The sequence below is a fragment of the Rhinopithecus roxellana genome, chromosome 7 (assembly GCF_007565055.1).
Source record: "Rhinopithecus roxellana isolate Shanxi Qingling chromosome 7, ASM756505v1, whole genome shotgun sequence".
Lineage (NCBI taxonomy): Eukaryota > Metazoa > Chordata > Mammalia > Primates > Cercopithecidae > Rhinopithecus > Rhinopithecus roxellana.
Window position 1 is genome coordinate 129,394,919 of NC_044555.1, and position 15,522 is coordinate 129,410,440.

General features: G+C 38.8%; 1 protein-coding gene across 3 annotated transcripts in view; it reads left to right on the top strand.

Moving 5' to 3' along the window:
- The first annotated feature begins 4,597 nt into the window (after positions 1-4,597).
- Positions 4,598-15,522, top strand: part of PHF6 (PHD finger protein 6) — a 55,593-nt gene continuing 44,668 nt past the window's right edge. For 2 of the 3 annotated variants that reach the window (XM_030934433.1, XM_030934434.1), the window contains exons 1-3: positions 4,608-4,782; positions 8,898-9,081; positions 9,331-9,432. In XM_030934433.1, coding sequence (XP_030790293.1) covers positions 8,944-9,081; positions 9,331-9,432 — 240 coding nt within the window. In that variant the 5' untranslated portion in view covers positions 4,608-4,782; positions 8,898-8,943. Of the gene's footprint in view, positions 4,783-8,897; positions 9,082-9,330; positions 9,433-15,522 lie in introns of all 3 variants that reach the window. The other variant, XM_010371670.2, reaches the window with a different exon arrangement.

Here is a 15,522-nt window from a genome sequence, read left to right on the forward strand (position 1 = left end):
AATTAGCCAGGCATGGTGGCAGACGCCTGTAATCCCAACTATTCAGGAGGCTGAGGCAGGAGAATGGCTTGAACCTGGCAGGCAGAAGTTGCAGTGAGCCAAGATCGTGCCATTGCACTCCAGTCTGGGCAACAAGAGTGAAACTCTGTCTCAAAAAAGAAAAAAAAAAAAAGAATGCTATAAAGCCTCACCAATACAGTAAGTGAAAATTTAAAAAAAACAACAAAAACTAAGTAGACGCTGGGAACCAACACTAGTAGGTAGATCAATCAGATGATATGACAGTTAAGGGATATATTTTTAAAAACCATCCTTCATATTTGTTGGGACAAGAACATTCACAATCATCATTATCTCTCTTGTGTCTCATAACAACCTTGCAATTCTCATTTAATTGATGTATAAATTAAAGCTAAGTGTAGCAAATGAACTGCCCAAGTAACCTCTGCTAGTTAGTGGCAGGCCAGTGATTAGTACTCAGGACATCTGAATCTTATGCAGCATTTCATACAAATAAATAGCTTTTTTTTCCCCACAGGAACATTTAAAATGCTTAATCCATCCACTTGAAAAATAAAGAATAAGAAATACAAAATGTATTCAATATACAAAATGCAAATACATAATACTTCACTTTCTTTTTGTATTTGTCATGTTTGCAAGTTTACATTTGTTTATGCGATTACATGATTCAGGCCCATCTCCCCTACTACACCAAAATGAATCATATTAATTTTTAATCTAACACATAGTAGGTGATCAATATGTATTTAATGAATACATGAGTGATCTACTGGTGTTGATTATAACCAGGAGGTCACATGTAGGTGAATTTAGTTGTTGGTTTAAGGAGGAGCAGAAATGCTAGCGGTATCTTATATATAAACACTGAAAATGGACAAAGGAGTCACTTCCTAGTTGCTGAAGAGGATGATTTGCATGTACTGGAGTTCGTGATTTGAAGTCAAGAGCAGGGCTGATCTAAGCAGAGCAGATGCGGTTGCTAAGCATTGGTTTACAGGGTAGTGAAAGTCAAGGGGCTGTCTCAATTCTTAAAAAAAAAAAAGCGGGGGGGGGGGGGGTTTCTTAATGCTTAGTCCTTAACAGATCTACATCAGAATACCTGGGTAGTTTAAGGAGGCAGATTCTTGGATCCAAACCTTCAGAATTTCCAGAGTGCAGTGCCAAAATATCTGCACTTATAACAAACTCTCCAGGTAATTCTCACTTCCAAAGTTTAAGAACTACTGGACCTGGAATAGGTCTAAGACTGTGTCTGGGGAAGAGTCAGCCTTATGTTAACATTATAAAGTAAGAAGAGAAACCTATGAAAGAAAAAAAAGAGCAGCCAGAGAGCCAGAGTCAGGGCATTGCTGTTATGAGCCAAGGGAGGTGAAAGTTTAAGAACAAGTAGATGGCCAAAAATGTCAAATGTAACAGAGATGTCAAGAATGAAGACAGACCAGCCTGGGCAACATGGCAAAACCCCGTCTCTACTTAAAAAAGTACAAAAGTTAACTGGGCATGGTGTTGCGCATCTTAGTCCCAGCTATTCAGGAGACTGAGGTAGGAGGATCACCTGAGCCCAGGAGGTCGAAGCTTCAGTGAGCTGTGATCATGCCACTGCATTCCAACCTACAGAGCGAGACCTTGTCTCAATTAAAAAAAAAGATGAAGATAGAGAAAAGCTGTTGGATTTGGAAAAAGATCAACTGTGGCCTTGGAGTATATTTTTTGTAAAGTTGTGATGTAAAATATAGACTTTTCTAGGCCCTGACCTGTCCTTCAAGACCCAACTAAAAACATTGCCTCCCAGTGATGTATTTCTTGGACTGAGTCCACCAATCCCTGTGGTAGATAATTCTATTATAGCAGTTCACCTATTATACTAAAATTCTGTTCACCTGTTTTTCTTCCTTATTAGACTGTGAATTTATTGAAGGAAGAAGCTGTGTCCCCCTTTTTTTTCATCTGTTTCACCCCCACCAGCTTTCTTGAGATCTAATGGACAAATAAGAATTGTACATATTTAATGTATACAATTTGGTGTTTTGATAAGAAGCCATATCTTGTTCCTTTTCAAATCTCCAGGGTCTGGCATAATACGTGGCATACAGAAGATGTCTGTAAATGCCTGCTGAATGAATGACTGGAGAGCAATTGGAGGCAAAGGAGCAATTGCAGTCTGGCAGTGAAAGGAGATGAATCCCATAGTTTGAAGGCAAATGAGAGCAGGGCAGTAGATGCTGCTGGAGCAGGTAATAAGTAGGGAATCAGATTCTCCAGAGCATGGAAAAGATGTAATTAAAAGCGCAGCTTTGAAAAGCTTTAGAAAGCAAGCGGGACAGCTCTTTCTCTGAGTCTTGAAGGCAGCATGAGAGGGTAGGTGTATAAGATAAAGTAGCTTAGCTCAGATGGCCCTTTGCTAAATAAGTCATGAAGTTAATACCTTTGCTGAGAATGAGGTGGAAAAAGTGAGAGCTTGAGCCTGAAGAAAAAAACTGGAAGAGTGTTGGTAAGAGTGTATTGGTGAATCAGTAAGAGATGACTAGATCTCACGCTATATCCCCAGGCATTAAGGGCATGTTATCACAATCCGATTCCTTTCTGTAGACCTTGAAATAACAGCCTGCATCTATCAGTCATGCTAATTGGGACTGGCTACCAGACTTGGGGCCTGGAAGTAACTAGTCACTGATAATCTCCCTCTCCTGAACTCTCTCTGCACTTCCTTTCCACCTTTTAAGGCACTTAGTGCAGTTATCTCCTATTGTAACTATTTATCTTTTTCTTGATAGACTGTAAACAATTGAAGGCAAGGGCTGTGTCTTAGTTACTGTTGTGTCCTACCTCAGCATGGTGCTTTGTACATAATAGGCAGAAGATGTCTGTACCAGCCACACGTCTCTAATATAGCATTTATCACATCATACTGTATATGTCTGCTTGCTGTCTCTTCTTTTTGACCACGAGCTCAAGGGCAGGGTTTGAGTTGTATTGATCTAGGTCTCCATTGTGTTTGGAACTTAGTAGTTTTGCAAGTGTTTATTGAATCAAAGTTTGTTGAAATGAATGCATGGATGAAATAATGAATAATGAATAAAAGATAGCAAAATGTGGGGATTTGGGGCGGGGACTTAAAAAGATGGCATACTGCCTAGGCATTGTATTTTGTCAGTCTCATCCTGGCATCAGTAAGTGTGTAAAGCTGGTAGAAAATGATGCTGGGAAACCTGTCTTCTTGTTCACCATAAATGTTTGGAATACACATTCTGGATCTTCTTATGCAAATCTTTAGCCACTCCCTTTCACAGCATAGGGCCTTGGGTAAAAGGGCTAAGGGTTCCTTGCAGCTAAATGGCTGATTTGTCCACCCTTATTAGGTACCTATTTGAAGAGTTCAACGTCACACCACCATGGTCACTGTTTGCTTGGGAAATTACACTTTAAAGTTGACATTGCAGAGAAAAGTAAAAAGATTGACGAAACAGCATAGAAACAGCACTGGATCAAAACAGTGGAAATCCACCCCCACTACAGGAAAAATGGCTCTTGAAGAGCATCTTTAAAATTTCACTAGTTTGTTAAGGCTTTTTGTGGTTGTTGTTGTTGTTGTTAAAGTCTGTGAAGCCCATAGCAAATAACAAAAGCTAACCCTTACATAGGACATACTATATGCCTAGGCATTATTCTGTGTGATTTACATGTATTATCTCATTTCTCACAACTACCTTTTGAGACAAATACCATTATGATCTCCATTTTGGACAGGATGAAACTGAGGGACTGAGAGGTAATACAAAGCAATCAAGGTCATACAGCTAGAAGTGGCGGAGCCGGAGTTCAAACCCAAGCATGGCTCCAATACACCAAAGAGGAAAGCACTCATCTAGGTGTCTGGTTTACATGTGTAGATTATAAAGAAAATCACCTTATCATTTCTGATTATGATAATCCCAGCATTTATGGAGAGTCTGTTATATGCCAGGGATGCTAATAACATGCTTTAGTTGCATTATTTCATTTCTTCCTTACCACAAACCCGTGAGGCACTATTTTTATCACCATTTTAAAGACCAAAAAAAAAAAAAAAAAAAAGGTATAAAGGTTAAAACGATTCGCCCAAGGATTGAAATGCTGGCAGGCTGACTTGACTACGAGCTTCTCAGTCTTTCCTGGCAATAAAATGAACGGAGGACCTGAAAGAGATGCCACGAGAGTACAATGAAATAATGGATGTGAAAAGGCCTCGGTGAACAAGTGCAAGGGATAAGGCCTGTCTACATGAATCACTGTTGTGAACTGGTTACCCAGGGCCCCTGTCCAACGGTTTCCAGTCCCAACCCTGCCCCTTCTCCGCCCAACCCACAGCGATATCTTTGAATCTCTTTATCTCCTCGGATCCTGCCCCCAAACACTTGGCGGAGCGGCGGAGCGGAGAATAGAAGGTCCGCGCGCGAACAGGAGGCGGGGCCTGCCGCCTCGAGCCGTACAGGGGGTGGTTTCTGCACATGCGCTGTGTCTCTGCGGCTTCAGCTGCCCCCTCTCTGCGGCCAATCAGGGCCCGCGGCGCGCTCGGGACGTATCAACGCTCTGTGGGTCGTGTGCGTGCGAGGGGGGCGACGTAAGGGCGCTCCGCGAGCCCGTCTCTCCTCGAATGAAAGGAAACAACCTCCGGCGACAGAGCCCCGCTCTCAGGCACTGCCGGAGAACCGAGACCGACTTCTTTCTCTTTACCCTCATTGGCGCTTCTCTCCTGCCGTCCGCCTCTGGGCCCTGCCGGTGAGTCCCCACGGAACCCTGGGGCCCCCCATTCTCTGCCCGGCGGGAGAAGACAAGGAGGATGGCGGTGGCCAGGCCGCCGCCCCTGCCCGTTGTTAAAGGGGACTCTTGGTGGTCTCGCTTTATTGTCAGGGACCCCAGAAGCGCCGCTCATTGTAGACGCTTGGCGGAGAGGCTGCTGAGAAAGTGCCTTGGAGGTGCAGAAGGAGAGGTTAGGCTTACGCCTAGACTTCGGGGGAGGGGGCGCAACATTTGAGGAGGGAAAAAACTGGGAATTTTTAGTTTTTGCCATTGCTTAGAACATATTTGGGAAGGAGGGAGACTCCCAGTTTGGGAAGAGGAAGAGGAAGAATTGTTAGGATGGCAAAAGAGCTAGCCTTACGGAACGAGGAAAAACTCCGGGGTGGGGGGAATTAGGGGTGAAACTGGGGTATAAGGGGAAGCTTACAACGAAGACTGTGAGAGGGCTAACTCTTGGGGGAGGGGGCATAAAGAAAGTGGTAGGATGATATTTTCCTGGATTCGGGAGCATTGGAAAAGGACGTTTAGGGGACCCTGACTTTACGACGGAAAGGAACCTGCTGAAGTGTTTTAGAGGAAGATAGTTTTGTGACTTTAGCGCTTGATTAGAGGGAGATCTTGGAGTCTAGTGTGTATTGGGGGAATAAATAACGGAGAGGATCCGGTACTTTATGTGTACCGTCTTTCATTATATGGATGAACACCACGGTATTCTTTTCCAATTTCTATTCATTTTGGTATTCTGCGTGGAAGTTAGAAAATCTTTTGTTTTTAGAAAACCTTTTATTTTCATCGCCTTACTACGTAATGTCAGGTCTTATTTATACTGTTCAAATTATTTCTCTACCCTTGGGTTTGAAACAACTGGAAAATTCCTTTAGTTTCCTTTTGAATAACCGCAAAAAGCAGTGCGAAGCATGTAATAATATCGTGCAACCAAATTCAGGTGCCCTTCCGGTATATCTTATTCGTTTATTTCTGTCCACTGTAACTTTCCTGTTAGAAATACTGCTTCTTTGGGGAATCACGTTTGTTATCTATTTTGATTTGTATATTTCAACTTGCTGTCGCGTGGAATGTTTTAATCTTCCGGAACTGCAGTTTTTGTTGTTTTGTTTGTTTTTCTGTGAACATGCTTTTTCAGATACCAGGCATTGAATGAGCTCTGGAGTTGGTTCTTGAATGCTCTCTCTGATGTTTCAGGTTATTTCTACCTTGGTGCTTCGCAGCATCTTGGAAAATCAGAAATGCATTGATTGCTTAAGCTTAACTAATCTAGTTTTTGTTTTTTTTCCAGGCATTTAAATTATGTATTACACGCCGTTATTGTTGCCTCTCTATTTCTGCTTTGTAGTGTTTTCCATAATGCGATGTTTCTTTTAAAGAAAAGGCTTCATTGTTGCGTGAAAGCATCAAACTTTGATCTCCGCATGGCCTGAAAAACCTTTTAGACTAAAATTAAAATGCCATATAGCTGTGGATCATTATGAACCCCTTAGTATTGGTCCTTGGAATGCCCTTATTCTACTTAAGTAGAGACCACAAATGTGACAACATTAGATAAAAATCTGTACTTTTATGATAAAGACATTTTTTGCTAGGAGTCATTGTTTCCATGATGTTCTCCACTTCATGTTTTACAAGGAGACTAAAAAAATTACCAAGATATGCACAGATGTATTATTTGAATTTTAGTGGAAAAATCCATTTAGTAATTGCACATTGGGGAAAGTTTTTAATTGGTTTGGTGCACTTTTTTTGTGACTCTTGTTACTTTACAAATTAAATTTAAACTGATTACAGAAAAAATACACTAGAATATTTTTGAATGCAAAATAAAGTGTACCTTTTTTCTCTTTTAGATTTTGGGGTGTTTGATATCTAGAAAAGCAGGTTCTCAAAATTAGGATGAGAAATTAGCCTGTTTATAAATTGGAAGAGGCAGAATTCAATATAGATAGGATTTTGGGGATGCCATTTCGGAATTAATTTTAAGAATACGAAGTGATTTTTTCCATTCTAGAAATTTTCTTTATCTTAAGCCAGTTTTATAGCCAGTGCTAGGATTGTATGGAAATTACACATTGAAGATGTCTGTACCGGATTTGATTTATACTGTGCCATCCTTTCAGCTGGCCAGGATGACCGGGAGTAATGCTGAATACATTATTATGGTGATTTCAGAGTGCCTACTATTCATTGCATAGTAGTAAAGAAACTAATTTAGAACTCAAATATAATAGCAAATTCTGATGCTGTTTATGGATTTTGGTATTTTGCATAGTTGATTCTAAAAATTTGGGCAGCTATATTCTTGATAAAGCAACCGAACACATACTTGCCTGAGCAAATGCAAACACACTTCCCTTTTGTTTCTTTTGTTTCTCTGTTATGTCCTTTTTTTTTTTTTTTCTTTAATCCTAAAAGTATTTGCTGCCTGTTTTCAATCAGTTTCACGGTTTATAGCCAGTGCTATGAATACAGTACTATGGTAAAGTATCCGTTGCCATTTGGAAGACTGAGATATTTAAAATTATAGATAGCATTAAGAGTTTGTTAAACCTATCAAAGCAGAGACTGTCATGGCCTTTGAAGTTGTGTTAAAAAGAAAATTCTAGACATAAATGGATGAGAAGACATGTTTTCTTTGTAGCTTCAGATTAGATTTTGATTAAGTATCTGAATTTTATATTGAAAAGCACTGAATAGTTTGTAGATATTACCTTCCTAGCATACAGCTGCTACTGTTCTTGTTGGTGAACTAATGCTTCTCGGAAAGCTGCAATGTAGTGTTAGAAAATTTTTTTAACATAGTATTATGAAACTGTTCAAATATATAGACAAATGGAAAGAATTTAGTAAATTAATTTTAAGACAAAAGTTTGAGATTTTTCTTGATTGTGATGTGTGTTGTGGCAACCTGGATCTTGAACTGCTTAGTCCTGTTGATTTGGGAAAACTATACAAATCAAGTAACTGGTTTTAAATTTCTTCTGAGGAATCCATATTAAGATTGATGATCTAAATCTGAAACCTTTCATGTTACAGCTTTCCTTCCCTTTTTTTTTGACTACCCTGTACTACCTATAATTATAATGTGACCAAATTTAAGGCTCATTGAGAAAAAAATTTCTTCCTTTACACAATATTACTAATTTAAGTATGGAAGTTACTACATTTAGAAGACCACTATCAGTTTGTGACTTTAATTTATAAGCAGGCTTGGAGTAAATCTTACAGTCATATAATATGGTTGTTTTATAAATAATTGGGTCTTAAAGTTTGCATTTTTAAATAGACTGTTAGAAGCTTAACTTTTTATTTACTTGAAAATGGAATAGAATAGCAAAAATTAATTTATTAAAGACATATACCTGATTTTTTTTTAACTCAGAAATAATTTTTAAAGTGCATCAAAGTCGTAGTTAGGTAAATTCATTTTACTTTTATTGTTTTATCAATATGTGAACTTCGAGAAATTGTTCAGTTGTAGAATTCTGTTCCCACGGAGTATTCTGAAGTTTCCTTAGTAGCTTTTGCCCTGTTCTTAAGAGGTATAATTCTTTATCTCCTTGAAAGGGCACCTAGCTACACATGAAAAATATTTTACATTAATTATGCCAGCAGGTGATAATTTAATATTATACATTGTACATTTTTATCTGCACAGAAATAGTGTCAGTTATTTCACATAGCCTCCAATTTGGGAGCGGTTTGATTTTTCTCAGTTACTCTAAACTTCATTTAGCTGTCTGTCTGTCTATCTGTATTGATTATGGAGGCACCTTAGATTTTAATGTTAATTTATGTATACTAAATAACCGTTTAAAAATGTATGTATTAAAACCTAGGTCAAACATTAAACAACTTACTTGAATATGTATAAACTGATTTTAAAACGAAATGAACTTTGTTACCTTTCTTATTCTCTGTAGCATTTCTTGGGGCTTCAAGGGGCTTAATTTGTCTATACTAAATAAATATTTTAAAATGTGTATATTAAAACCTAGGTCAAATTTTTAACAGCTTTAATGAATATGTATAAACTGATTTTAAAATAAAATTAACATTGTCGCCCTTCTTATTCTCTGTAGCATTTCTTGAGGCTTAAAGTGGCATTCTAAAGGCAATTTAAAAATCATGTCAAGCTCAGTTGAACAGAAAAAAGGGCCTACAAGACAGCGCAAATGTGGCTTTTGTAAGTCAAATAGAGACAAGGAATGTGGACAGTTATTAATATCTGAAAACCAGAAGGTGGCAGCGCACCATAAGTGCATGGTAAGTATACCGGCAGCAACAGAGACCTTGAACCGATTCATGAGAATCTTAATAACACATGAATGTTCCTGAATACTAAAAAAAAAAACAAAAACCAAAGAAAACTCAGTTAAATTTTAAGAAATGGTTTATCACTAATGCTATGCCATTTTTACTAGAAAATTACCATTTAAATTTAACATCTTATTTACTGTTTTACTGTAATTAATTTATATGTGAACCTTATTTTTTTTTAAATGTAATTTATAGCTCTTTTCATCTGCTCTGGTATCATCACACTCTGATAATGAAAGTCTTGGTGGATTTTCTATTGAAGATGTCCAAAAGGAAATTAAAAGAGGCACGAAGCTGGTAAGTTGTTATTTCTGCCTCTTGAGAATAAAAATTATTTAAACTCATTAAAGAGGAAATTGCTTATGTTAGAGTGTATTGCATTATTAACTGAGTATAATTTTAAATTGCAGGCTTTTTTTTTTTTTTTTTTTTCTGAGCCAGCAAAATCCAAGGCCGGGTTTATCTTATTTACCACTCAACAAAAAGGAATGAGTCAATATTTATACTATTCAATTTTTTTTTACTTTTCAAAGAGAATTAAAATCTTTTTGGAGGCTGTTTACTTAGAAAACAAGCAGTTTGGTTAATTCGAGTATATTTTGTGTTAAAGTCTTCATTCAAGTTTATTTTTCATAATTCTGATATGTTTTCATCTCCATCATAAAGTTATTATGGTCATTACAAATGAAGATGACAGTAGCCTCTCAACAGGAAAGTGTTAGCTCTTGCTGAATGAAGTATTTTATTGTAGTTCAGCTGTATAACACAACATTTATGACTTTGGATAACTTTCAGTGAATTTCACAGGAGCTTTTCTGAAGCTGTGTTAATGTTCCTGTAGTCTTCACTACCAATAACCATATTAGTAAGATATTACATTGCTCTATTGGAATAGTAGTGTCATCTCAGTTGGTACTTATGACACATATGGTTTACTTTGAAACAATGAATGGGAAGATTTATTTTTATTTTTCTCATTTGAACCCTTTATTAAAATTACATCCATAAATGTACCTTTAATAGCTTTGCTCTCCAGTTTCATTGTTTAAAAGATAGGTTTTGCCAAACATATAACTGTGTTTGTAGTTACTACATAACCTCTTATTTCACAAAGACTCTGAGATGGTAGTTTTTGGATGGAATGGTAATGGGAAGGGGGGGGCTATCGTTTTGATGATCAGGAATGATATGTTTTGAAAAGTAGTCTTCTATTAATAGTTTTACATAAAAAGCAATGTGAAGAAATATGGGTTCAAAGATGACATTTGAGATTTGCTTTAGGATAGTCTCAAATCCTAGTATCAGTGTTAGTACAAATGAGAATTCAGAGGTCAGACCATTTCTGTTGTAGTGAGACCTTAACTGTGAAAATGTTTATCTTCCCCATCCTAAAAAATGTAGATAGTAATAGAAAGCTCTGTTTTGTTTTGTTTTTCCTTTTTCTTTCTTTTTTTTTGAGACAGTTTCACTCTTGTTGCCTAGGCTGGAATGCAGTGGCGCAGTCTCGGCTCATGGCAACCTCTGCCTCCTGGGTTCAAGTGATTCTCCTGGCTCAGCCTTCCAGGCAGCTGGGATTACAGGCATGCGCCACCATGTCTGGCGAATTTTGTATTTTTAGTAGAGACAGTGTTTCACCATGTTGGTCAGGCTGGTCTTGAACTGCAGACCTTAGGTGATTTGCCCACTTCGGCCTCCCAAAGTGCTGGGATTACAGGCGTGAGCCTCCGCGCCCAGCCTAGAAAGCCCTGTTTTTTAAATGTGAGTTTTATTTGATGGTTTTAGGTTTCTTCATGTTACTGTGCTGATTTCTGAGAACTATAGCACTATGTTTTTATTTCCTAGTCCTTAAAACAAATGCAGATATAAAAAAGAATGATACTTACTTGAAAGTGATTGTGCTGTAAACCTTATTACCCCTTTATTTATTGCTTGACATTATGAATATCCCTGGAAAATATTTCTGTATCTTGACTCGTTAGCGTTTTGTCGCTTGACACAGCTCCTATAGTCAGAACAAAAGCAGTTTTGGTCCCTAATGTTGAAACATTATTAACAAATGCAACGCCTACTGTTACGTGTTATGTGAAGCAACAACACACATCTGTCAATATTGCTAAGTTCAATGGAGATTTAATTTATTTGGACCTATTTGTTGAAGCATCAGAACTTTGTATGGGTTTTACTATTATAAATTATTTTGATTAATTTTTAGTGTTATAGTGTAGGGAGATAATTTTTTCCCCAAGTGTAGTGTGTTATAAATAATGAAACTTGTTCCTCGATCTAGGGAATGGAACAATACTGGGAATTGAGAACACAAGCTTTAGTAACAGATTTGAGTTTGAATCCCAGCTCTGTCATTTACTAGCTAAGTGATCCTGAGTAAGTTATTTACTTCTCCAGGCCATGTTTTCCTCACCTGCAAAAGGGGATAGATAATGACAGTACTTGCCTCCCAGAATTATTGCCAGAATTAAAAGAGGAAGTATATAGGATTTAAGGTGGTGCTGGGCACATGATTAGGACTTGGTAAATAGTAGCCACCACTTACAGTTATTGTTTTTGTTTGTTTTTGTTTTTGAGATGGAGTCTTGCTCTGTTGCCCAGGCTGGAGTGCAGTGGTGCAATCTCGGCTCACTGCACCCTCCACTGTGTTCAAGCAATTCTCCTGCCTCAGCCTCCCGAGTAGCTGGGACTACAGGTGTGTGTCACCATGCCTGGCTAATTTTTAAAATGTTTTTTATTTTTAATAGAGAGAGGGTGTCGCAACATTGGCCATGCTGGTCTTAAACTGACTTCAGACCATCTCTCCGCCTCGGCCTCCCAAAGTGCTGAGATTACAGGCGTGAGCACTGAGGAATAGTGGCAGAAGGGAAGAACTTTTGCTCCATTTCCTTTCCTTAGAATGTCACAGTTTAAACAACTTATATAGGGGATAGGAGTGTAACATTTATACGTTTAGGTTTGAAATAATTTTTGAAACTCCTTTTAGCCTTCAGTTTTGCTTCTTTCATTATATCATTTTTACATGATGTGCTATCAGGTAACCAAAATTCTAGATTTAAGTTTTATTCTCTACTATTCCCTGTGTCAATTTGTCTAAGCAATAAAAGGGCTATCAATCAATAGGAGGGGGAAAAAAAGAGTGAAAAGCTTTATGTAACTAGATAAAGTACATATAAACTAGTATAAACTAGGTAATCAGCTTCCCTGATTGACTTTTTTTTTTTTTTTTTTGAGACGGAGTTTTGCTCTTGTTGCCCAGGCTGGAGTGCAATGGCACGATCTTGGCTCACTGCAACCTCCACCTCCTACGTACAAGCGATTCTTCTGTCTCAGCCTCCCAAGTAGCTTGGATTACAGGCATGCGCCACCATGCCCGGCTAATTTTTATGTATTTAGTAGAGACGGGATTTCACCATGTTAGTCAGGCTGGTCGCGAACTCCTGACCTCAGGTGATCCACCCGCCTCGGTCTCCCAAAGTGCTGGGATTACAGGCATGCGCCACCATGCCCGGCCCCTAATTGACTTTTTAAGGCATTTTATCCCGTGAGCCTGTGAGCCTGTTTGCTCTGGCTCCTATTCATCTGGATTTCTAGGTGAAAAGTAAGTCATGAACACTCATCGAAAATCATCGAAAACTGGAGTACTGACCCCTCTGTGCTTTCAAGACAAATTTCAGTCTGTACCTGGTGTTGACTCCAAAGTTGTTCGCTTGCCCCAAAGAAAAGAACAGAGATAAGGAGGCTAGGGCTTGAGATTAAAGTGTATGTATCAGCAGCCAGGTGGGTCAGAGTTGAGGATGAGAGGGCTCAGTAGAGCAGGAGGTGCGTGTGTTTGGTTTTTATGTTCTTGCTGCCACAAGCAATTTTCCAAGGTTCGTGTCAGCCACAAGGATCAAAGGAGGAAAGCCATTCTGCATGAACATTTTCATCTCCTTGACACCATCTTTAATTATATAGCACCAAGATGGACCAGGAAAAATTTGCCAGAGTACTAAGGCTTTTATGATTTGATGCCCTGTTTTTGCAGTTTAGACAGATATATATTTTTCCAGTATGATTTCCAGTTTCTACTGAAGCCATATGGAGATACCACATCTGTACCATCTATTCTTACTCTCCAGTCATCTAGCCAAGAAATGCAAATTTCCAAGTAAAATTATGAGTTATCACTGCTTTTTTGAATTTGTTTAAGGAGATACTTGAGAGAAGGATATTTGAAGAATTTATTGTTTCTGGATAAAGCTAGCTGGTGAGATTACTAAGGGTATCTACATTGGATAGCTTTTTTTTTTTTTTGATGGAGTTTCACTCTTGTTGCCCAGGCTGGAATGCAGTGACGTGATCTCAGCTAACTGCAACTCCACCTCCCAGGTTCAAGCAATTCCCCTGCCTCAGCCTCCCAAGTGGCTGCGATTATAGGCGCCTACCACCATGCCCAGCTAATTTTTTGTATTCTTAGAAGAGACAGGGTTTCACCATGTTGGGCAGGCCGATCTCAAACTCCTGCCCTCAGGTGATCCGCCTGCCTCTGCAGATAGCTGTTATTCTAATTGGTACCGGTGTCAGATTATATCACAGATTACAAGAAGAGAAAGAGTTCAGAAGGCCATTTAGTTCACCTTTCTTACCCCTATGCAAGATTTTTTACAAGCCACTCAAGATAAGATCTTTGGCCTGAGGACTGGCTGACACGTGTAATCCCAGTGCTTTGGGAGGCCGACTGGGAGGATTGCTTGAGGCCAGGAGTTGAAGGCCAGCTTCCACAACAAAGCGAGACCACTATCTCTACAAAAAAATATAAAAATTTTGAAATGTGTATTCCTGTAGACCTAGCTACTCAAGAGGCTGAGGTGGGAGGATTGCATAAGCTCAGGAGTTCAAGGCTGTGGTGAGCTATGATTGTGCCACTATGTCCATCTAGCCTGGGTGATAGAGTGAAGTCCTCTCTTTAAAAAAAAAAAAAAATTTTGCCCTGTTCTTAAATATATCAAAAAATTGTGATTGGCCGGGCGCGGTGGCTCAAGCCTGTAATCCCAGCACTTTGGGAGGCCGAGACGGGCGGATCACGAGGTCAGGAGATCGAGAGCATCCTGGCTAACACGGTGAAACCCCGTCTCTACTAAAAAAATACAAAAATCTAGCCGGGCGAGGTGGCGGGCGCCTGTAGTCCCAGCTACTCCGGAGGCTGAGGCAGGAGAATGGCGTAAACCCGGGAGGCGGAGCTTGCAGTGAGCTGAGATCCGGCCACTGCACTCCAGCCTGGGCGACAGAGCGAGACTCCGTCTCAAAAAAAAAAAAAAAAAAAAAAAAAATTGTGATTCTACCCAAGTAACCTGAAACAAGACTAGTAATATATAACACTCTTCAGAGTTGAGAAATTCATCCTTCTGTATAAATTAAGTATTTCTCTTAATTTAAAGCCATTTTAGATCTGTCTCCTTCCATTAAATAAATATTTGGGGTTTTTTTTTTTCCTTATAAAAAACCCTTCATATACTTGATGACTGTCCTCAGGTCACTCCTAAACGTTCCCTTTTTTCAAACTAAATTTTACTCATGTCTTATGAAATCCTCTGAACAGTTTTCCTGCTTTTTCTAGTAGTAGAAATAGCTAACATTTGTTAGACACTTAACGTGTGCTAGGGACTGTTCTAAGTTTTTTAATTATATGATCCTTTTTAATGCTTATAATCATGTTGTGAGATAGGGAAGTATTATCATCTTACATGTGAGGAAATTGAGGCTCAGATGAGTTAAGTAACCTGACTGTAGCTAGTAAGTGGCAGAGCTGGGATTTGAATCCAGGGTCAGTTGACTCCCAAGCCAGAACTCCTAATCACCAGGTTACGCTAGACTGTCTTTTAAGCTACACTCCAAAATCGCATTTAAAGAAACAATGATTACAGCTTAGCAGTTTTCTAATAAAGATGGAAATAGTACTGAATTTAGGACATAATCAGACTCCTATTAATATGTTCTATTAAGTAGTAATATCTTGTTAATTTTTAGGACAAAAACCCTATACACATCCTATGTAAGAATATTGTGATATTACCCTCCACATATATTTGTAGCCTCTGAAAAATAAAAAGACGATTTCCACGTAGTCTTCACTTTTGTTATTTACTCAGTACCAGTGGAGTACTTAGCATTTTAAAGAACAGGGTGTCTTCTGTCTGGGAGGAGTCTTACCTATTGAGATAGTTCAGACTGCTTCCTAGAGCTGGTAAGGTTAAAAAAATGGAATGAGTCTAGGAAATATTAATAGGTTAGCCATACCAGAATAGGTCTTTGAGACCCACCCCAGTTGAGTAAGGTGGGATGATTGCAGGGTCTTCCAACATTAGAGAGGAATTTCAACTCAGATAGGAAGGGATGGGG